We start from the raw sequence: 23,106 nt of genomic DNA, 5'->3' as shown, positions 1-23,106 counted from the left end.
GGAAATTATGTAGCTAGATAGACTTAAATATATTCAATCAGTATGTTTATTGGTGCAGAATGATAAATAAGCCTAAAGCTGAAACAGCATGTCTGAAAATGTACTTACTTGGTCTATCTCTGCAAGTAAGAACACAAAGACATTGTCTTTCCATTTTAAGATTTTCCAGAGTCCTAACGTGCTGAATGCTACAAACCCTCTGGGTGTAATAAACCTGACAGCCAAATGAACATTTGACTATATTCTCTGCTTTTATAACTATAATTCTGACATTAATCAATACTGCCTTGACTTCTGAATTAAATCTGCAAATCGCTCCTGTGAGAAAGCATTCTATATTCTGAAAGCATTAGGAAGGCTGTATTTCCAAAGACTGTACTCTGCATAAAACCCTCTGAATACTCACCTATACATATACTATATAATGCCTTCAAGGTAAACTAGAGGAACACAAGGGAAAAATTAATAGAATGAAATACAGACAACATGGGAGGCAATTTTGACTAAGCTGGGCTTTCATCTCCTGTGTATTTTCTAGCCTCCCAAAGGGAATGATCCAACCATTAGCTTGGTAATATTAGGAGAAGCCTGAAACATGGTGTTGCAATGATAGCAGAAATGTGAAGGACACTGCAACTATGGCTCAGTTTCCCATTCGAGAGACTGCAGATGCTGGAATCTGGAGAAACATACAAAGTGCTGTTGAAACAGTGGGTCAGGCAACACCTTCAGGTTGAGACCTTTCATCTGGGCTCTGGTTTGCTGCCTGACCTGCTGAGTTCCACCAGCTTTTTGTGTGTTAACCCATTCTTGCTGCTCTTTTACTATATAAAAGATACTATCCGACTAAAATTGACTGAGTGGCTGTATTTCCATGCTATCTGCTTCTGAGACCTGGACCTTGACTATATCTGGTATCTCAAGGCACTGGAAAAATAACATCAATACTGTCTTTGCAAAATCTTTCCAACACAGATTCCCAACCCCCCCCCCCCTCCAGCCCTCCGCCATAAGGAGACCATCTCTAGTAAATAAAAGAAAGATTCAAGAGTGTTCTCAGTCTCCTTGTAAATTCCAGGGGATGTCTGAGCTATAACCAGTAAAGTGGAGCAGAAGTAAAAAAAAACAGTATTGTGCCAACAATGAGAACGTCCAGGCCATACCTGGAAAACACTCTGCTTGAGGTGAAAGGAGTGATGATTACCCAGCAATCTGCAATATTAGGCACGCTCTGTCCCATTGTGCAAGTCTGCAATTCTTACATTGGCCTCATTCACCATCTCACAGCAGACAGAACCGGAGTGTAAGCAAGTTAGCCCCTTTCCCCAGAGTATTTGCCAACTTCTACTAGATGGACATAACCATGAATTCAGCCACCAAGTTCACAATGGGCTTTTAATATTAAAAAATTCCAAATCTCGTGTCTACCGAAGCAGATAGGTACAAATACAACGGTCACTTGCACTAAACGTGGACCATAGCGGCGGCAAGCAGTACGTTGCGCCTTTAGCGCAAATGACTAAGAGCAAATTTCGACTCCAAAAGTTTTACATAGGTAATGTGGTAGAAGCTGCAGAGAATTTGTGAAAATAATCTCTAAATCAAGCTAGATTTTTTTTTAAATGAAATCATATTCCAGGGGCACACAAATGTGTTTGACTCCGAATTGCTCCTCTGAAATGTCCCGGTAAGTCTTTCGGTGTCAATATACATAATGATACTAAAGCCATGTTATTCTCGGCGAACTCCCCGTCCCGCCACCACATTGTAGGGGCTTCAGAGAAAGGTCAGTAAATGCTGCCCTTGTCAGAAAATCCTCATCCCGAGATTTTAAACGAATGCTTGTTGGGAAGTAATCATTTCAAACTGCTGAGAACATCGAGCACCCTGATTTAATAATTAACCTTGCAGCAAAGCGGTGTGTACTATATATATTCTTGCAGAATGGCGTGAACGTATACATGGTACAGCACTTGTTCAATTCCGTCTCTGACATGCAGTTTATGCGGATTAGGAATGTACCTACTTTTAAAAAATTCTGAATAACTGTACTAATAAGGAGATAAGGTTTTGCTCTTAGATCGAGGAATCTGCTGTGCCGTGGGTTGGTTGGGACTGGATAAGCACGGAAGCAGCAGCTAAGTACCTGCAGACGTGAAGCAGGAAGGATCGGGTGACAGTTGACGTGACTGGGGTCTGTTCCAACAACCCCTTCTCCCCGATACTTTCATTCCAGATTCACACTGGAGGTTGTAGCTCTCAGCAAGGAGCTGCTGATCGCGCCCTGTGTCAGTTTCCACACCCACCCACACAACAACCTTTCTGAATACCTGCTGATGAAATGAGCCGGTGAGAGGAGCGCAAGGTTTTGGCATGCAACGCTGGGATTAATTGCACCGAAAGGCAAGAAAGTGGAAAATTTATGTTGGATTTTGATCTCCGGATGCTATCTTCACAAACTAAAAAAAAACTCTGCTTCTCCACTCAGAAAAAAAAAGCACGGTGCAATGAGACTGCTAGATCCCCGAGTGTATTAAAACCATTCTAAACATCCCTCTTTATGCATCTTTCTCACCGTCTCTCTGTATATTCCTCATTTTTTTCTGCCTCTATACGTACATATCTATCTCTATCCCCCTTATCCCTTTCTTTCTCTATTCCATCACCCCTCCCCCTCACCAACTGCCAACTCTCTGACTCGATCCCCCCCTTGCTACCTCGATCGTTCTTCTTAGCAGTTAAAACGGCTCTGAGTCTGGAATGGGAAACAACGCAAGGGTCTTGAAGAATTAAAAGCAAAGCCCCGGGTGACTCCGGTATGGTGAACGACAGGTGGAAAGATACTGATGGGGGTCAACAAGACGGCCCAAAGCAAAATACCCAGGTAATTTTTTTTTTCGTTCACAAGTCACAAGAAAGTGTAAGAGAGCACAGCGAAGGTTAAAATAATCGTTCGGACCCCCTCGAAGCGTGTTGTGAGACTGAATGAATGTATTGTTTTACCTGTGTGAAAACATAAAAAGAACTGGTGTAATTTCTCAAAAAGGGATTGCTGGGTTGTAAGACACAATAAATTACATTACGCGCGTGCTGCTGAAAGTGGGGCAAAATTAACATTGCTCAAAATGCAAGTGAGAATGGAACTGCTATGGTGGCTTGTCCGTTGTGAAGAATCACCCTTTGTTAGTAGCTTCTCCGCTTTATACCACGTTGGATTACAGAAAAAGCAGAGGCTAGATAATACCGGATTCCTTTTGCACCTTCTTCTTGAAACGTTAAACGGGTTAGCGTCTCTTATTTATGCATCTCTTACCTAGGTTGTATTGCATTTTTCCCCATTCACTGGAGGCTGGCTTTATCTCTGCTTTATCGAGTAGCAGATTATATTCCAAAATTTTAACTGTGTAACCCAGGCACCAGCGGTCTGCTGAAGGGCGCTGTGGTTTGTCGAGATCTGCAAGACTTATTTATTAAAGATCTTGACAGAACTCCCAGGTGAAAGGAGATTTAATTGCACCAGAGTCAGGGGAAAGATTGCATAAAACCCTGCAAAGGCTAAAAAATATATTAGAAAAAGGCAACAGCTTAGAGAAGGAAAGTTGACATTGAGACTCTAAAGATTGATTGCCGTTTCTATTTAATGCATTCACCAACATCTTACATATTACTGGATCTAACAACACAGGATGAGATCTTTAGGTCCACAGTACAGGTCCCCACTCTGCTGATCCACTTGATCTGCCCATGTTTTCCCCAAATTTCTTGAAATGTTTCCTTCCTTCGAATTTTTATTACTTACATGCCTGTGTTGGTATTTCTGCAATTTATTTTACAGCTTAATTGGTTCTTGACAGATCTACTGTTATCTTGTGTGATTAAAGAATATCAATGTAATTTTATTTCACAATAATATTTACACTAATAACACTTTATCTACACTAATATTAACCAGCGGCAGCCATTCATATCAATACCAACCATTTTACCAGTAACATTAATACTAATTATTCCCCTCTAATTTTTAAATTGTTCAATTCTCTAACTTTCACATGATTCCACAGTGCACACCACTGGGTTATTGTATTAATCTCCTGTTTTTTATACTATTTATTTCTGCTATGTAACTTTCCGCATCTTGTAGCATTTCTTTATGCCAGACTCATCAAGTCATTCTTTTCCCACTACTGTACTATTCAACAACACCCTGAGTGGCCACTTTATTAGGTACAGGAGTGGAACCCAGTGTGGTTTTCTGCCGCTGCCGCCCAACCACTTTGAGATTCGATGTGTTGTGCATACAGAGATGCTCTTCTGCACACCACTGTTGTAACATGTGGTCCTTTGAGTCACTGTCATTTTCTTGTCAGCATGAACTAGTCTGGCCATTTTCCTCTGAACTCTCTCATTAATAAGGCACTGGTGCCTACAGAACTGCCACTCCCTGGATGTTGTTCTGTTTTTTGCACTTTCTCTGTAAACTCTAGACACCACTGTGCATGAAAATCCCAGGAAATCAGCATTTTCTAAGATACTCAAACCGCCCCATCTGGCACCAACAATCATTCCATGGTTAAAGTCACTTAGACCATATTTCTTTCCCATTCTGATATTTGGTCTGAACAACAACTGAACCCTTGACCATAGTTTTATGCATTGAATTCTGCCACAGGTTTGGTTAATCAGATATTTGCATTAATGAGCAGGTGTACAGGTATACCTAATTAAGTGGCCAGAGTGTATCTGAGCTACTTTTGCTCTTCTCAAAAGAACATCAGAAGTTGGATGACTCCATTTGGATGTGCTCAATCATTCAATTGGAAGTGCTTTTAACAACACCTCCCTGAATTAGTTCAATAACCCTTAAGATCCTTAACGAACTAAGTTCTTTCACTGACTCCCAGTGCACAATGTGTGAAAATTTGCCTTCTGACAGCAACCCCTGAGAAAGGATTTGTTCTAATTTTCAGGTCATGCCCCTCTCTCTATTCTATACTTTGCTCACGAGAGGAAATAGCTTCTATATAACCCATCAAATCGTCTAATCACCTTAAGCACCATAATTAGATTTTAGTCAACCCTAATCTCCCAAACCCGAGGCATTGGAAGACTTGTCTAAGTAATTTGTTTTAATCCGATATTCCCTACAACTGCCCATTTTTAATTGTTTCCTCTGCAATTTACAGTCTGGTTTGGTTGATACAGGAGCAGGATGCATACGATTGCTCAATGTTTGCTGCTCGTTAACAACAACTAATCTAATTCAACAGCCAAAAATATTCGCCTCGCCTGCAGATTTTAAATCCTTTGTTCTCACTGCTTACAAAATCAATCAATAACATTTTCCATCTTTGTAATTCAGACGGGATTTTAACAACAGAATGTATGGATGTGAAGTTCCAGCAGACAAATCCTCAAACACACAAGAAGAACTTCAGGATCAAGCGAGCCTGGAATTTATATAGGGGCAGGATCATAAAGAGTTACTGGCAATGCACACCGTATAGTAGAAAAGATTTAAAAAAAGACAAAGATGATGCAGCACATCATGGATTATTCTCACTTTTATAAAGATCTGGATAATCGGTATCCTGCAGATACTGCAGTTCAAATATGGTTGCCTTGAAGCTTTCAAGAATTAAAGATTAATCTCCAGGCCACCACTGTGAACAAAAATGTAGGAGGAAAATCAGTAGAGTGTTAAAAATGTATTATTTTTGTTTGTAGCCTTTGAATACATCTGAATATAGAAAGATTAGAAATGAAAGAGAGAAGACTGAATAGGCAGGGTGAATGGCACCTGGAAGGTGAGACAATATGATCTCCAGGAATATCCGGCTGAACAGAGGAATCCCTGAGCCTGCTAACATGTAATTGCACTGGAAACAGTCATGCTGTTGAAAATGGTGACTCAAATGTTGCTGTACACGTTTGTCTTGGCACCAAAAGACTGTAATAATCCTACTTGTGAAGGTCACATAAAGAGCAAAAGGTAGATGGAATCTCCTGTCCTGATCACGGAGTGTTTGTGATCAGTCTAATTCAACAGCAGGTGTCAAACAGTGAGAGGAGTAACAGCAATAGTCAAGAATGATCAGGAGACAATGAAGCTGAGAGTGAGTGTGACTCCAAGCTCTGTTGGCAAATCACAAGATAAATTTGAGATTGTGTTTGAGATAGCTGGCAGTCAATGGAGTCAAGCAATGATATTGGAGAGTTGGCCTTTTAAACAGTATGCTTTTATTCTGTCAGGAAGCCCCAGTCCTTGCAATACTCACCTCCACATGAATGATATTTTTCCATCACATAGAAATTTGCCTAATTGGTCCAGCATATTTTTAAAATCACTTTCACGATCCAGGCATTGTCCATCCTTAATTGTCCTGAGAAGATAGTGGAGAGATGCCCTCATGAACTGTGGTACTCCTTGTCGAGGAGATACTCCTACAGTGCTATTGGTTAAGAAGTCCCAGGATTTAGACACAGCAACAATGAAAGAACACCAATATTCATCCAAATCATGACAACAGTGCGAAATCTGCAGGTGTTATTGTTTCCATGTGTCTACTCTCCTGGTCCTTGGATGGTAGACGTCATCTGGGGTACTGTCAGAGAGGTCCATGTGAGTAAATACAATGCATTTTGTAGATGGTAGACTCTGTAGCCAATGTGTGTCAGTGATGGCGGGAATGATAGTTTAAGTGGTTGATGGGGTGTCATTCAAGTAGGCTGTTTTTTTCCTGTGTAGTGTGAATTTTCTGCACTCATCAAGTAAATTGATGAGTATTCCATTATATTCCTGACTTGTCCCTTGTAGATGGGGAAAAGGCTTATTGCTGTCTGGAGATGAGTCATTCATTTTGGGATACTCAGCCTTTGGACTTGCATTTGTAACCATTGCATTTATGTGGCTGGTCCATTTGATCAATGGTAACCTTCACATTGTTGATGGCGAGAGACTTGGTGACGGTAAAGTTAGTGAATGCTAAGCTAGGTGTTTAAGTTATTTCTCATTGTAGATAATCACTGCCCTGGAACTTTTGAAGTACAAGTGTTATTCAACACTTACCATGTTGTCTGGATCTTGCTGCATGTAGACGTGGACAGCTCTGTTTGTTGAGGAGCTGCAAAAGAAATCGAACACTATGTATTCATCAACACATTTCTCTACCTCTGCACTTTTGAAGTAAAGAAGTTACACACAAGCTTTCTCCCATCCTATCTCATCACAGAATTAGAATATCCTCTAGACTAGTGTTTCCAAACCTTTTGTGGGTTTCCTCCCCCTTGGCTCGCAAACCACATCCCCAGTGCCCCCTCACCTTTCCACTATCACATAAAAACTATAAAGAATTTTGATCTACTAATAAACAGTGAAAGAAAATAGGAACTGCAAATTCAAAGCAGTGACAAATAATTGCAAAAATTATTCAAATCTATTTAAACCTACTAATAAAATTATTTCTTTATTTAATTAAGTAAAACAATTTTCATCATCAGTTTTAGAACATACATTAGTACAACTATTCACTACTTCATTGCTTTTTCATCTTTCAGTAAAATAGATGTGCTTGGTGCAGTGATATCAGCTTCTGAACATCAGGCTAAATGTCACTCAGAAGCAGTCTCAGATGCCCACGTTCAGTAATTTGCAGTCTGTTTCACTGCTTTGAAAGAAGTTGGGTGACTGCACTGAAACTGTGCTGCACTAAATGTGATGTTGGAAAGATAATAAAAAATATCTTGACCTTTTCCCCCTGGTGCAGGATCGTGCTTAGAGATTTCTTACTGCAACCAAAAGTTTTGATATGATTTTTTGAACCTCAGCTTCACCTCAAAGGCATTTTGTAGCAAGATCAGTTCTTCTCCCATCCTTCCTATTAATTCCTCATTATAAATGTTTAGGAATGAATTTATTACCCAATCTGGAATTTGGATTGAGAGAAGATCCTGAAATCTCTCTGAAATGTCTTTATGGAGCTCACCCAGGTGGGCACAGTATACTTGAAGATTATCATCTGACGTTCTTTCTTTCTCTTCCAATTCAAAGAGGCTGAGAAATAGGAAAAGATGGCCAATGTTGAACTTAAATAGAATTAATTTGGACCAAAATATGGAGATGACTGATTTGACTTTGATAAGATTTCCTTGCAATTAAAGAATGATTTCATTAAACTTTGCAAATAATTTTGACAAGTAAATAATGTCATGCCTAATATTATTGAGTTGATTACTGAATGAAGCATCTGAGTCTTCAAAGAATTTTATCACAGTTTAAAAAGTGCATATAAGTGCCTCTGGCAGTTTCCTTTTGAGAACTATCTGATCTTTGTGTGCAACAGCAAGTGTCCAAACTATTCATCATTCTTAATAGCTCTTGAAATAGTAGAAAATTGAGAGCACGGGATTTGATTTTATTTACCACTATGATAACAATATTTAATGATTTGTGCAGTTGGTCACTTGGGTTTTTTGTGATAAGACTTTGTTTTCTCAAGAAAGTAATAACTCCACAGTGGTGTCACGTCATTGATGGTGCCCCATCTGTTGCACGAGCAAGAATGTTGGTGAGTGGAATGTCTTTCTCTTTGAAAACAACCCCAAACTGGTTTCTCAACAGCCCAAATTATTGACTCCCCTTCATATCTGTTTCTCGTCCCCTTGCAAATAACAACTCTTGAGCCATGCTTTCATCTTTTATGAAGCAAACGTAACAAAGCAAAGATTTATTGCCTGGGAAAGTTGACTCCTCCACTTCAGACCAAATTCTGGTGTCCTAAGTATGCTCCATAATGTGCCATCCACATTCTGATATTTCAACTATTCATCATTGAACAGAGTTGTAGCTAAGTGGGATCACTTTAATTATTTGGTCTGGTAATTCATGCAAAATGAGCAATATTATATGAAGCCCGCAAACCATTACTGTTTTGTTGTGAACATGTTTTCTGTTTCTGGAAGTTTCTCAAAATGACTGAAAGTAAGCCAAGTTCTTGTTTATCAGAGTTTATTCTCTTCAAATATTCAAGAAGCCTGGACGGTTTCATTGCCTCATTTGAAAAACTTTTTCACGCAACAGATATATTGGCTGCTGTTGGTTGCTTGGTGCTGGTGCAAATCTATCTGCACTTCTTTTTCATTTAGTCTGTTCTGCTGTTTTCATTATGGTCAATCGTCTATTGTTACCTCAACCACTGTGATCAATAAAGGGGAAAGTTATAACAGTTATATAATAGTTCAGGCAAAACCTGGCTCTGCCGTAAGTACATAAAATGAGGCAGTAATATCTCGGTTGGGTCATGGGCTAAAGAAAAGCGGTCAGGGTCATTCAAAAGGGCAGATTCTGAACTTTACCTCATTGAACACCATGCCCTAATTCAGAGGAATTCCATCACTGTGTATTACTGTATGGAAATAACACAATTTCTTCATGATATGCCAAATACAGATTTCTCATGACATGCCAAACACAAAAGTGTCACATTGATTTTCAACAACTATAATGCGAAGTCTAAGAGAACAGTGGGTTAGCAAGATATCAGGTGATTGTGTGATCATTGTAAACTACTACTGAGGATCAAGTGCTTATAATAAATAATTAATTTCTTGAATTAAGCCTGTAATCCCTTAGCCAACCCTCCCCCATTGCCCCTTTACCTTTATCGGCCACTTAGAAACTTCCACTGTCCTCGGGAGGGGTGTGATATCACTCACTTTGGGAACCACTGCTCTAGGCTTTTCTCTCTCAACTATTTTGTCCATCCTTACTTTCAATGCTGTCACCTGAATCAAGAAGTTATGGATTCAACTCTCATGCCATTCAATGCAAGGAGGTGCAACCTTTCAGATAAGTCACTTAACCAAGGTCATATCCAGCCACTCAAGAAAGGATCTTATGACCAACTTTTCAAAGATGATTGGGAGAATCCTGCCTTGTGTTACATCCCTCGATCAGCATCATTAGAACAGGTTTTCTATTCATTCTCACGCTACCCTTTGTAAAAAATTGCTGGACCTAAAATCTCCGCTTTGTTTACAACAGTGATTCAACTTTAAAGGTACATTATTGGCTGTAAAATACATGCTGAAGTTGTGAAATGTAATGTGTAAATTTAGGCTACGTGTGATTTGCAGTAGTTCTTATTAAGCAATTCCACTTTGTTTCCAAAGAACAGATGTTTGCAACAAGACACAGGGACTTTGGATATGATTCTGAATAATCTGCCAGGTTCTATCTCATTAAATTCAACTGTAAACCAAGATCAAAACAGAATAAAGTTGACAGAATAAATCCTTAACACAAGAAATTCTGCAGATGCTGGAAATCCAGAATAATACACTCAAAATGTTGAAGGAACTCAGCAGCTCAGGCAGCATCTATGGAAATGGAAAAAGAGTCAATGTTTCAGGCCAAAGTTTATCAGGAGTACTTTCAGGAATAAATTCTTACACTGCCTTTGACTTATACAGCACTGTGTAAATTCTAAATTCTTTAAGTACTTCTGAGTGCCTTCAATCAAATAGCAAAGTTTATATTAAAATAGACATATCTCACTCAATCCACTTTGGGTTCCACAAACAGAGTCTGATTTTTTAATGTGAGCTTCTCATTTTTAACATCACTTCAAATCTGAATTCTTTGGCTGTTCATCACACACCCATCTCACACAACTCAAACTTGCATATTTATCCTCTCTCACACTCCATCACTTCTGCTGTGCCTTCTCCTCATGCCACTAGTACTTCTTAACCAAACCACTTTTCCTAGATCAATTTTTGTTGGCCTTTTGGAACAGTCCATGTTCCAAGTCTATATGGGTATCCATCCCCCTCTTCTCCTTCGCTACATGGACGACTGCACGCATGCTGAGCTCATCAACTTCATTAACTTTGCCTCCAACTTTCACCCTGCCCTCAAATTTACCTGGTCTATTTCCGACACCTCACTCCCCTTTCTTGATCTTTCTGTCTTAATCTCTGGAGACGGCTTATCTACTGATATCTACTATAAGCCTACAGACTCTCACAGCTACCTGAACTATTCCTCTTCCCACCCTGTCTCTTGCAAAAATGCTAACCCCTTCTCACAATTCCTCCGTCTCTGCTGCATCTGCTCTCAGGACGAGGCTTTTCATTCCAGGACAAAGGTGATGTCTTCCTTTTTTTAACAAAGGGGCTTCCCTTCTTCCACCATCAACTCTGCTCTCAAATGCATCTCTCCCATTTCCCGCACATCTGCCCTCACCCCATCCACCCGCCACCCCACTCGGGATAGGGTTCCCCTTGTCCTCACCTACCACCCCACCAGCCTCCAGGTCCAACATATAATTCTCCGTAACTTCCGCCACCTCCAACGGGATCCCACTACCAAGCACATCTTTCCCTGCCCCCCTCTTCCTGCTTTCCGCAGGGATCGCTCCCTACGCGACTCCCTTGTCCACTCGTTCCCCCCCCCCCCATCCCTTCCCACTGATCTCCCTCCTGGCACTTATCCTTGTAAGCGGAACAAGTGCTACACCTGCCCTTACACTTCCTCCCTCACCACCATTCAGGGCCCCAGACAGTCCTTCCAGATGAGGCGACACTTCACCTGTGAGTCGGCTGGTGTGGTATACTGCGTCCGGTGCTCCCGGTGTGGCCTTTTATATATTGGTGAGACCACGCAGACTGGGAGACCGTTTCGCTGAACACCTACGCTCGGTCCGCCAGAAAAAGCCGGATCTCCAAGTGGCCACACATTTTAATTCCACGTCCCATTCCCATTCTGATATGTCTATCCATGGCCTCCTCTACTGTCAAGATGAAGCCACACTCAGGTCGGAGGAACAACACCTTATATACCGGCTGGGTAGCCTCCAACCCGATGGCATGAACATTGACTTCACTAACTTCCGTTAATGCCCCTCCTCCCCTTCTTACCCCATCCCTGAAATATTTAGTTGTTTGCCTGTTCTCCATCTCCCTCTGGTGCTTCCCCCCCCCCCCCCCCTTTCTTTCTCCCGAGGCCTCCCGTCCCATGATCCTTTCCCTTCTCCAGCTCTGTATCACTTTCACCAATCACCTTTCCAGCTCTTAGCTTCATCCCACCCCCTCCGGTCTTCTCCTATCATTTTGCATTTCCCCCTCCCCCCACTACTTTCAAATCTCTTACTATCTTTCCTTTCGGTTAGTCCTGACGAAGGGTCTCGGCCCAAAACGTCGACAGTGCTTCTCCCTATAGATGCTGCCTGGCCTGCTGCATTCCACCAGCATTTTGTGTGTGTTGTTGTTTGAATTTCCAGCATCTGCAGATTTCCTCGTGTTTGCACTGATACATTACATTGCTTTCAGATGAAATGTTAATTCTATGTCCAGTGTGCTCTTTCGAGTGGTTATTTTGGTCAAAAGGCATGATTGCAAACAGACATTCCTGCTGTACTCACAATAATTTATGTCTCACCTAAAATTAGTGAAACAGATGAACTGGTCATTATCACATATGGGAACTTGCTGTGTACAAAGTGCCTAACATGTAACAGATGATAAATGGGGGTGGGATTAACTTGGTGTGAACAGTCACACTAGTTGTCAGTGCTGGAGCTGTATCAATAAGTTCCTGAGAGCATGAGGCTTCTGGACAGGGGTGCAGTGCTAATTTTTTAGGTGCCGGAGCTGACAAAATGCTTGCCATTTCCTATATCCTCTCCATATACATGTCACACCCAATTTGTGTACCTGCTTATTTCATGTACTGGGCAACTTCCTTGCCCCATTCATGTAATGAGCAGGTACACAAATTGGGTGTCACACACACACACACACACACACACACACACACACACACACACACACACACACACACACACACACACACACACACACACACACACACACACACACACACACACACACACACCCTTCTTATAATGTCAAGAACTAAACCAAGATGAAAGAAATATATGAATTCTAGAGCTCCACAGAAATTTAGAGATAGTTAAGACATTAACAAGATTATAGCCTATGACTACATTTCAGTGTATAACTGGTACAATAAAACATATAATACTTAATTTAATAATATGACAAAATATTGCATGGTTGCACTCACTAATTATCATAAAATATAATTATCAAACAAGTAAAGTAAAAGACAATAATCATGTATTTTACCAATTTAGAAGTAATTACCTACTTACCAAATGCCACCAATGAGAAGTTTCACAATAATTTCCACAAAGGGTCAGGCGTAATATGTGTTCGGGGAGCTGAAGCATCTCTTGTCCTGGTGTCATCTGCTGATCTGTGGTACCACAGCCATGATGTGACATATGGCTCAGGATTCCACTGAACTAGAGGCGGCCCATGTAGTTTAACAAACATAAGTGTTGATACATGCTTTATGAGAATTCTTGAGAGTGTTGTTGTTATTATCAAGTTCATGTGATTGAATTCTCTCTCACACTCAGCAGTACTAATAAAAATAATTTGTGAACAGCTCAGTAAATCTTGGGGGATGCAGCGTCCATGATCCTCCACATAATCTCTGAAGGCATTTATTACAGAGGAAGAAGAAAGCTTAAACCTCTAACAGAGAGATGATAGTGCAGCTTCTCCATAATTAGGCGGTATTTCAGCAGGACAGTTATCTTTATCAAGGACACACATTTCATTTAGCAGGGATTTATACATACTTTGAGGTTTAGAAGTTTGAGAACCTTTCAAGGATGTTGCTGTGAACATACGGTGCTGAAAGTTGATTATATGACTAGTAAGAAACTATAGATAATTAATGGAGACAATTTTGTTGTTGCTTGTTAAGGTAATTTCTCCAAACTTCCCCTTTTCAACAGCCTCTTGAGCTTCTGGAGTTTTTGTAGCAGGTTGCTCTTTCAGTCCATGCAGTGATCTTATGCTCCGTTGGATCCGTTTGTTTGCATAAACAATCGTAGTAGTGCATTTCTGTAAACACTGTGACAGTAAACCAGGTTCATGCAACATGTCATACATTAGAGCTAAGTCCAATAGAAACTGTTCTGAAGAGAGTCTTTTCATCAGACCTTCATAGGTTTTTCTGTCACTTCCAGATCTTGTTTCATCCTTCAGTGCTTTTTCAAAATGAAAACACACTGCTTCATAATTTTGCCACACTGCTGAAACTGTTCGAAACGAGCTAGCTACCCACCTGGTGCTCAGAGCACGGCCTATTTTGCAAATTTGTTGTTCTAGTTGAGAGGCACATTCAGACAGTTCTTTTTGATTTTGAGGTGATCTTCTGTAAACAGAGTACAATTTGTCCATAAATGATTGAAAATGATTTATTCCATTAACTCCTCTCACCGAATCACCTACTGCAAGTTCTAATCTGTGATTAAGACAGTGCCAAATTATCACATCAGGGTAATGTTCCTTGAGAATTGTAGCAACACCAGATTTGACACCAAGCATTACGCTCGCCCCATCACTAAACGCTACAAGATTCTGTTTCAAGTAAGAGTCATCAAACTCATGGTTATTGAGATAGTTGCAGCTTTCTGATCAGGCAGTTCAATTAGATCTAAAAACATAAAATGGGGATCACCTTCCTTATCACTTTCACATTTCAAATAAACTATTACGGTGGTCTTAATGCTCAGGCTTGTTGATTCATCAATGAGAACAGAAAATTTGCCATTTATCTGCTTGATATGCTGGCAAATTTTCTTTTTCATATTAATGGCTATGTGATTAATTATCTCTGTAGCACTAGTGTGGGAATGCAGTCCAATTCCAATGTTAGTACCATTATTTTTGAAGTTCCAATAAGCCAAACTGATCAGCGTATGGACTGTCATTCTGTGCTAAATAATATGCAGAACGAAAAATTGAACAAGTTGCCTTTAGAAGCGGAGCATTCATAGGGTCACATAATTTTCCAAGAGCATCTTCACTAGTTTCAACACTTAGAGCAGCAGTGTGAGCTTTTCATAGTTTGTGATCAACAATTTATTTTGAGAGACTTCAAGTGTGTACTTCGATCGGCTCCATAATAGGATACTTGGTACATCTACCATGCCGATTCACCCATGATCTTTAAGTTCTTGAGGTTGTAGCGCATAATATAGCTAGCCAGCCATCCCTCTCCTGCCTTAAACCCCTTCCTCTCACTCTCCTCAACCCCCTCACAGTAGTGCTCATAGAGATTAAGTGCTTTTTCATGCATAATTTTGCCATCAACAGGGATTTGCTTCTGTGACATGTCCTCTAGCCACACACTTAATGCTTTCTCAGCCTTTGCAAGCACTTTATCACGAACCAGAGAGACATTTTTGCCGTTGTAGGGGTAGCACTAACACTTCCACGAATTTCAGCTTCTTTCTGCTTTATTGTGCGAATGCTCGATTCGTTCTTACCGACCTTACGGCCCACTTCGGCAAGCGACATGCCACTTTCCAAAAGATCTAAGACTTTCATTTCCTCGGCGAACAATGCTCAAACAATGAGTGCTGGAGAGAGACTGAGGTTCTGTGAAATGGCGGGAGGCTACAGCAGGGTACGCTGGGACAACAGGTTGAGCGAGGAGGAATTTCACAAATACCGAAATAAAAAACAGTCACAGCTCCAGGATTTCACCAAAAACGATCAAATATCCTAATGTTATTAGTGGTACTTACGCCACCAGCCACCACCCCCTCTCCCCAACCCCCGCTTCCATAAAATTCCCTCTTTAATATGTGGCCGCTTGTTTATTTTCTCCGCTTGTTAAATTCCCCACTTGTTTATTTTGACTTTTTTTTACAGAGGTACCAGAGCGGCACTCCGGTGAGCTCCAGCAGCACTGCACCCCTGCTTCTGGATGAAAAAAGTGAATATTTGTATTAGTAAAGCGGCTTGCAATAATTTAGGATATACCAAATTAAATTAAGAGGGCTACTTGCATGGGGAACATTTGCATTTCCTCAAGTACAGCATACTATAGGGAGCTTGAAATGATTAACGATGGTGTAGATGGACTGAAATCATAATTCCTGATAGGAAAGTTCACAACAAGTGAATTTAAAAATAAAGATAGAGCTAGACCATTCAGGGGCAGCATCAGAAGGTATTTCAAACAAAAGGTATTGGAAGCGGATAAATCTTTTCATGTGAAATTGTTGACATTGGGTGGTCCATTGAAAATAATAGAAGAACATGATATTTTATGCGTACTTCAGTTATGGAACTGAAGCAGATCAATGGAATTGGGGCACTGAACAGCCATGGTCTAAATGAATGGCAAATATGTTTGAGGGGCAGAATTGTTTCTTTCTGGCCCTATGTTCCAAGGGTTCAATAATGATCCTGTTTTCCATACAAGTCCCAGCAACCTGAAAATCCTAATGTACTGAAACCTCTCCTTTTTGCAGAAGCTGAGCTGTGGCTACATACTCTGTATGGTCCTGCTCTTCCTGGCTGTGTTACTGGCCATGGCAGTAACAGGAACTCTCCTCTTCCTCAACCATTACCACCAGGCCACGGGCACACCACCTCTCATCAGCACCAACCAGGACAAGACACAAGCTCTGGTTACCATTGACCAGGCTGACAGGTCAAGGATCAACATCTTTGTCGACCCTAACTGCCCGGATTACAAGAGTGACCTGGACCATTTGGAAAGCCTCCAGTCATCTGTTCTCACCGCTGTGTCCAGTCGTGGAGAGCAGATGGGGGCGAGTGAGGGGCAGGACATGGCGATGCTGGTCACAGTGGCTGATCAAGTATCCAGGCTCTCATCCCAGCTGAGACAGGAATATGAGGCCTTGAAACAGGGCCAAGGCAGCTTGAGACAAGAACTGAATTCACACCAGTCAGAGCAAGGCAGGTTAATTGAGGTAAGTCAATGAAATCAACACCATTCATAGACTCAGAAGCTCATTTCACAGTTCACCTTAAAGCCTGTCAGGTCAGGCTTAACACAATGACATTGCTACCCACTTTCTATGTCCATTGGCATAGCTGTTCTCCGCAACATTAAGAGCACAGAATATCCCTTAATCATTTATATCACTTAACTATAAAGAGATTGAAAAATCTGGAATTGTGATCCTTTCAGCAGGTAAATTTGAAGAGTGATTTTAAGTCAGAATAATTTGATAGAATAAATGAGAAAACTGCCAAAACAGTTGGAGGAAAAAATAACCAGAGGGAAAATGCAGAGAATGCAGTTTTGCAGTCTGCTGTTATGACCTAGAAAGCTCTCCCTGAAAGAGTGGTAAAGCTAGACTTAACAAGGCATTTCAAAACGGAATTGAACAAATATTTGAAGTGGAAAAAAATGTAGGGATGCAGGAAAAGTGACTAGGGGAGAGGTAGAAGATGGATAAAGCCTAAACAACTACTTTCAAACCCACAACTTTCTCCAATCATTTCTACATCCTCTACATAGCACCATCCAGAGACAGAGAAGCAGTTTCAGCGACAGGTTACTATCGATACAATGCTCCTCAGACAGGATGAAGAGGTCAATACTCCCCAATGCCATTAGGCTTTACAATTCTACCGCCAGGACTTAACAACTTTTTAAAAGCTATTATTAATGCTTTTTGAGATAGTGATTTAGATGCATATCATATTTTTTACTGAGTTAAGTATTGTATGTAATTAGTTTTGCTACAACAAGTGTATGGGACATTGGAAAAAAAGTTGAATTTCCCCATGGGGATGAATAAAGTATCTATCTATCTATCTATCTATTATTTTCCACTGTGGGCTCTGTGTTTACATAGTGCCATGTTTTCACTGCAGTAACAAGGGGTCAAATTCAAATCAGAATCAGGTTAATATGACCAAATAATTGGAAATGATAGCAGCTTCATTGCTGGAACATTACTCATAGTCATAGGATCACACTTGATAAATAGTTCTGTTGGCAGAGAATTAGTTGCCCATTTTGTAGTCAGTTCAGCTTTCTTTCCTGTTGAAGGCAATGGTGTCTCAGTGGCTTAGCCCTCTTACTTTTGATTCAGAAGGCATACTGCAGAGACTTGAGCACAAATTCAGGCTGTCAAGATGTGTGTGTATATATGTTTTTACACATGTATATATGTGTGTGTGTGTGTGCATGTGATAGTGCACTACAGCAGTCTTTTTCTGTAGGTACTCATTCAGAGCAGTTAGGTTTTGATATCCAGGATTTTGATCCAGGATTTTACGTGGCAGAGTGGCATCAGCGCTGGACTTTGGGGCGAGAGGTCCTGAGTTCGAATCCGGCCGGCTCCTTTGCACACTCTCCATCTGTGCCTGGGTTTAATTTAGATGCAAATTGACCTTGTAAAAAAATACCTGGAGAGTGATGGGCTCCGCCAGTTTTCAGATGCCCAAGACGATGAGCAATCACCAAAAAAGATCGGTGTCATGACAGCGACATGACAACTCCACCAGGAGTTAAGGGTGCACACACAATTTTGATCCAATTATGGTTTCCATTAAAATTTCGCATGGTGGGACATGTGGAAGAAATGGCATCCCATCTGATGTTAACCTTGTTCCCCTGGGGTGGTAAGTTTTAGGTATGGAAGATGTTGTTGAAAAGAAAAACTTTGGCAATTCTTTACGTTGCCTACAAACTTGTAGATGGGACACACCACACAAACAGGATATGTTGAACATGAAGGACGTGAATATTTAGGGGTTGGACAAGAGGACCACTTTGTCTTGAATGCCTTTGAGCTTCGTGAGTGAGTAGACGTTTTGGCATCATATTCTTGACTTTAAATGATAGATAGATAGATAGATAGATAGATACTTTATTCATCCCCATGGGGAAATTCAACTTTTTTTCCAATGTCCCATACACTTGTTGTAGCAAAACTAATTACATACAATACTTAACTCAGTAAAAAATATGATATGCATCTAAATCACTATCTCAAAAAGCATTAATAATAGCTTTTAAAAAGTTCTTAAGTCCTGGCGGTAGAATTGTAAAGCCTAATGGCATTGGGGAGTATTGACCTCTTCATCCTGTCTGAGGAGCATTGTATCGATAGTAACCTGTCGCTGAAACTGTTTCTCTGTCTCTGGATAGTGCTATGTAGAGGATGTTCAGAGTTATCCATAATTGACCGTAGCCTACTCAGCGCCCTTCGCTCAGCTACCGATGTTAAACTCTCCAGTACTTTGCCCACGACAGAGCCCGCCTTCCTTACCAGCTTATTAAGACGTGAGGCGTCCCTCTTCTTAATGCTTCCTCCCCAACACGCCACCACAAAGAAGAGGGCGCTCTCCACAACTGACCTATAGAACATCTTCAGCATCTCACTACAGACATTGAATGATGCCAACCTTCTTAGGAAGTACAGTCGACTCTGTGCCTTCCTGCACAAGGCATCTGTGTTGGCAGTCCAGTCTAGCTTCTCGTCTAACTGTACTCCCAGATACTTGTAGGTCTTAACCTGCTCCACACATTCTCCATTAATGATCACTGGCTCCATATGAGGCCTAGATGGAAAGATTTTGGGAATTCACAAGTGACATAAAGCAGGAAACCAGTGCCCAACTTGTTCTTGTAAGCATTTGTTTCTGTGGTTGCTCAGTTCAAATTTCCATTAATTGTCCTCCTCAGGATGGCAATGGTGAACTTATTCATCTTCTGAGGAGGTACAGTGCAATTCAACACCATACAATAATCAAAAAGAACACCACTGTTTTCATCAATATTGCACCAACAGAGGATGCTGTTGGCATGAGGGAAGTTTTCTGTAGAATTACAGATATCCTGATACCCTGGGGTCTCCAGTAGTTATAAATGCAGCAAAAGCTATTAATTATGATAAAAATAGAGATGTGGGATGGTGAGGAGTAATGAAAGGTCTGCTGTGTTCTATGACTGGTGTTAGAAAATAGGGCCTGTCAGAGAGTGAGGAGTGCCATTAGTGGCAGGATATTCCAAAACTCCTTTAGGAATACAGCCAACAAGTGTTGTCAACATCTAAATCGTTTTATTGTACTATTTCTCTTCCCCATAGCTGCTCTCAGAGAGTCAGGTTAACTTGGTTAAAGTCGTAGGGTCGATGAGTGATGCATTGGATTCTCTCCAGAGAGAACAAGGAGCCTTAAAACCCCATGTGAAGGCGAATCTAGTGAAAGGACCAACCAAACATCGCCCCAAGCATTGCCCAAGTGGTAGGTATGATTAATGTCCTCACCTTTATTTGTGCTGGTACCCTGATCATTCTGCCTTATCTGTTAATCATTCCACCCTACTTTTGTGCAACTCTTCCAACCCATGTTTCTCCAAATCTGACAGAAAGAGAGAAAGGAATTAATAAATCAGCACATTAACTGTCTTTCCATTGACCCATTCATAATCTTGTGATATTGCAAAGCATCTTACTTCAAAAGAGCTGCAGTCATTGTTGCATGATTAAAACCTGTGGCATCCAAATTATTCCCATCAAGAAATCATGAGCAACAATGTGGTGATAATCAAATAGCTATTTTAATGAAATTAAGTGATGAATATTAACCATAACTTGAGAAAAGCTTGTTTTTAAAATAATGCCATGGGATCTTTCAAATGTGCTAAAGGTGGATACACTGTTTGTTATCTGTTTCATAGTACATCTCTTCTCCAGTAATAGCATAGTAAGCATTAACCTGCTTCAGATGAATGAGCAGGTCATTCAGCTCCTTTGTACCTGTTTCAGCATTCAATAAAATTATAGCTAGTCCTTTACATCAGCAGTATTTTCCTAGATAATTTTCACATTCTTTGATTCCCATAATATCCAAAAAATTATCTTAATCCTGAGGACTAGCTTCCACGTTCCATTTGGTTAGTGAATTTCAAAGATTCATCACCTTTTGAGTAAAGAAATTACTATTCCTCTAACCTAAAAAACAAAACCCTTGCTTTGAGACTGTGACTTCTGAAGAGGAAACATCAATTCTACACATATCCTACCAAGCCACTTAACAATTTTGTATGCTTCAGTGAGTTCATTTCTCATTCTTCTAAACTCCAGAGAGTGCAGGCTGTTTGCTTAATCTCTGTGTTACGACAACCATATCTTTCCAGTAATCGGTCTATAACAATGATTCACATACAAGTTCACCTGTCATTCCAAACCTTACATTTCCTCACCCGTCTTTCTAGCTTTTCTATCGAAGTGGTTAACATTATAATTTTCCACATTATTTTCACTTAGCCTGTCTGTATCTCATGAAGACTCTCTGCATCCTTACAGTACACACAATCAACTAATTTTATATCATCAGCAAATTTGAGTATGTTATACTTGATACTCTACTTCAAATCATATATATCGTGAGCATTTGGTCCAGCACTGACTCATGTAGCAACCTACTAGTTACAGCCTTCAACCCCAAAAATAACCTCTTTATTCTTACCCTCTGATTTCTCTCTATTAACCAATCCTCAGTCCTTACCACCATATAACATCCAATATACACTGTACCATGAGCTCCAGTTAACATGTGGAACCTTGTTGCACGGATTGGAAGATATAAAATGTATCCCCACAATTTAACAAGAGAGAGAAAGTCATCAAAAATAGGGGGAAATGCTGTAAATTATTATTTCGGGAGGCAATATCGACTTATAAAAGAGAAATCATATATGACAAATCCATTGAATTTTTAAATATTTTTGTCCATCAACCTTAGATAAGCAAAAGCAACATTTGAATGTATAGATCACAATGAATATAGTAAAAATGAAACAAAGTTGATACTGTGCCATGTAAGTTGTTATAAAGGCAGGTATTCTACATATTTGGTCAAAATGGTAGATATTTAGAAGCTTTTAAAAGAAGACAAAGATTTAGGAAGGTAATTTCAGGTTATCTGAAAGCATGGTCAAGAGGAAAGAATGAAAGGAAAATGGGAGCAACACACACAAAATGCTGGAGTAACTCAGCAGGTCAGGCAGCATCTATGAACTGGAATAAATGGTTGATGTTCTGGGCCAAGGCTGTCAATCAGGACTGGAAAGGAAGGGGGATGAAGCCAGAATAAGAAGGTGAGGGGAACAGAAGGAGTACAAGCTGGCAGGTGGGCAGTGAAACCAGGTAAAGGGGAAGGTAGGGGTGGATGGGGGAGGATGAATGAAGTGAGAAGCTGGCAGGTGATAGGTGGAAAAGATGAAGGGCTGAAGAAGAAAGAATCTGATAGGAGAGGACAGTAACCATGGAAAAATGGGAAGGAGGAAGGTTACCAGAGGGAGATGATGGGTAGCTGAGGAGAAGAGAATGGGTAAGAGAGGAGAGGTAGAATTAGAATGAAAAAGAAAACAGGGAGAGGAGGGAGAAATTACCAGAAGGAGAAGTTGATGTTCATGCCATAAGGTTGGAGGCTATCCAGATGGAATATGAGGTATTACTCCTGCAACCTGAGGGATGGATGGTGAGCATGTGTGAGAGAGAATAAGTTTTGTTGGTAAAGAGAAGTAAAAGAGGGAGAATGGGAGCCAGCACAGACATGAAGAGCTAAGTGACCACTTTCTGTGTGATCATATGTACAAGATTAAGTCTGACATAAAAGAAAGGATTAGAATTGATTAGGAATAATTTGGTTTGTTCTTCTCTGGATTTTAAATTGCCATTGAAAGCACCGCATTTACATTTCAGAAACATCCTATTCATGCAGTGCAGTGTGGGTGATTTGTGAGGAGCAGGAGTATTCCCTTTTAAAGGTGATAATTGCAGAAATATATTTTAAGCAAAAAGTGTCTCAGAATCTGTATTTAAAGCCAAAGTCTGGAGCCATCTGTCTTCATTTATAACAAGGCAGTTCATAATCTTAACTACTTTCAGTTCACTCAAAGTTCTTCAACATACTTCAGGTACAGTGGGAGGGAGGAGGTGGGGTGGGAGAGATGGCCTCTGTGTAAGTGAGTAGTGGGTTGAACCCCATTCAGAGATCCAAATACACTATCCAGGCAGACACTCGCAGAACATTATATACTCTGAGACAACATTTTTACTGTATGTCAACTTGAATTAGTTCAGACATGTAGAGTTAGGGAGTAAGTCGCAGAATTGATATCAAGCTGGGTACAAAATCGAAAAACAGTGTGGAACTTAAAAGTAGTAACTCCCATGATAGAAGTGTTCTTTCACAGGGATAGGCTGCCTTTTACAAATCTAACTTGTA

The 23,106-nt window shown here is 40.5% G+C and overlaps 1 protein-coding gene across 1 annotated transcript in view; it reads left to right on the top strand.

Annotated features, from left to right (window-relative positions):
- The first annotated feature begins 2,139 nt into the window (after nucleotides 1-2,139).
- The window catches only part of LOC140731108 (fibrinogen C domain-containing protein 1-like), a 37,258-nt gene continuing 16,291 nt past the window's right edge, over nucleotides 2,140-23,106 (top strand). Inside the window, exons 1-3 of the mRNA XM_073052402.1 lie at nucleotides 2,140-2,884; nucleotides 16,359-16,823; nucleotides 19,959-20,115. Coding sequence (XP_072908503.1) covers nucleotides 2,819-2,884; nucleotides 16,359-16,823; nucleotides 19,959-20,115 — 688 coding nt within the window. The 5' untranslated portion in view covers nucleotides 2,140-2,818. The remainder of the gene's footprint in view (nucleotides 2,885-16,358; nucleotides 16,824-19,958; nucleotides 20,116-23,106) is intronic.

The sequence above is a fragment of the Hemitrygon akajei genome, chromosome 7 (genome assembly GCF_048418815.1).
Source record: "Hemitrygon akajei chromosome 7, sHemAka1.3, whole genome shotgun sequence".
In the NCBI taxonomy this organism is placed as follows: Eukaryota; Metazoa; Chordata; class Chondrichthyes; order Myliobatiformes; family Dasyatidae; genus Hemitrygon; species Hemitrygon akajei.
Note: the sequence above shows the minus strand (reverse complement) of the source record. Positions and strands in the feature narration are given on the sequence as shown.